The sequence below is a fragment of the Suricata suricatta genome, unplaced genomic scaffold (genome assembly GCF_006229205.1).
Source record: "Suricata suricatta isolate VVHF042 unplaced genomic scaffold, meerkat_22Aug2017_6uvM2_HiC HiC_scaffold_5156, whole genome shotgun sequence".
NCBI lineage: Eukaryota > Metazoa > Chordata > Mammalia > Carnivora > Herpestidae > Suricata > Suricata suricatta.
The window spans coordinates 1-1,350 of NW_021899945.1; the positions used below are offsets into that span (position 1 = coordinate 1).

At 44.4% G+C, this 1,350-nt stretch overlaps 1 protein-coding gene across 1 annotated transcript; it reads left to right on the top strand.

Moving 5' to 3' along the window:
* Nucleotides 1-5: 5 nt before the first annotated feature.
* On the top strand, nucleotides 6-641 carry LOC115285194 (olfactory receptor 8S1-like; the record flags this gene model as incomplete). Its single annotated transcript, XM_029931537.1, has 1 exon — nucleotides 6-641. A coding segment is annotated over one exon (636 nt), but the record flags the coding sequence as incomplete, so codon positions are not given.
* Between the last annotated feature and the right edge of the window lie 709 nt (nucleotides 642-1,350).

Below are 1,350 nucleotides of genomic sequence, written 5' to 3' on the forward strand. Positions count from 1 at the left end.
CTCAGGTGTTCTTTGTGTTTGTCACTGCAGGGACTGAAGCCTTTCTGCTCTCGGTGATGGCCTATGACCGCTATGCCGCCATCTGCCACCCTCTGCTCTATGGCCAGGTGATGAGCAGCCAGCTCTGTGTGAGGCTGGTGTTGATCGCATGGGGCCTGGCCTTTCTCAATGCATTTGTCATTGTGCTCTTGGCTATTAACCTGGACTTCTGTGAGGCCCAAACCATACACCACTACACCTGTGAGCTGCCCTCCCTCTTCCCTCTGTCTTGCTCTGATATTTCCATCAATATTGACATCTTGATCTGCTCCACCTTACTGCATGGGCTGGGAACCTTCCTCCCAATCTTCTTCTCCTATATCCGTATTGTCTCCACCATCCTGAGCATCAGCTCCACCTCAGGCAGAAGCAGGGCCTTCTCCACCTGCTCCTCCCACCTCATAGCAGTGATCCTGTTCTTTGGCTCAGGTTTGATTACCTATCTTATGCCTACCTCGGGTTCCTCCCTGGATTTGCTCTCCTCCTTGCAGTACAGTGCAGTCACACCCTTAGTGAATCCCCTCATTTACAGTCTAAAGAACAAAGAGGTGAAGGCAGCTGTGAGACGAACAGTAGGGAAATACCTACACTATTGTAGGTAGTGAACAAGGACACAGAGTGTAGGAGAGAATTTGTTTTGCCACCTGCTTGAACTTCAGAAGAATTCTGCGGCACCTGGTGGCTCAGTGGTGAAATCTCCAACTTCGGTTCAGGTCTTGATCTCAGGGTTCATGAGTTCAGCCCACATCAGGCTCTGGGCTCACAGCACTAATTCTGTGTTCCTCCTCTCTCTCTGCCCCTCCACAACTTACATTCTGTTTCTCTCAAAAATAGACAAACATTAAAAAAAAATTTTTAAAGAAGAATTCTTGACCACTAACTTGAAGGGAGCCCTGTACCTTCCTCTCCCTGGCTCTCCCAATAACAAAAAGTAAAATATATAAAATTATATCTAGTTTATCTCTGTGGCTTATAAAGGTCTATTTTTTCTTCTGCTCCTTCACATCATAGCACCACCTCCCTCATTGAGCTCACGATTCGATACTGTGTCTCCTGAATTAATCAGTAATGTACTTTATCCCATTACCCTTCTTATTTTTAGTCCTACTGATCTACTTTGTTAAAGATTTATCCATTTTATTGCCCTCTGTAATATTTAGACAGTCTTTACTTCTCCTTTATAATTTCAAGCTCATCTTAAATCTGTGTTTATGAAGTTCAACTTTAAAAAATATGTCGACACCTCCCATGGAAGATTATAAATTTATTTTACTTTAACAATCCTCCTCCTCCCTCTGCCACTTCAATACC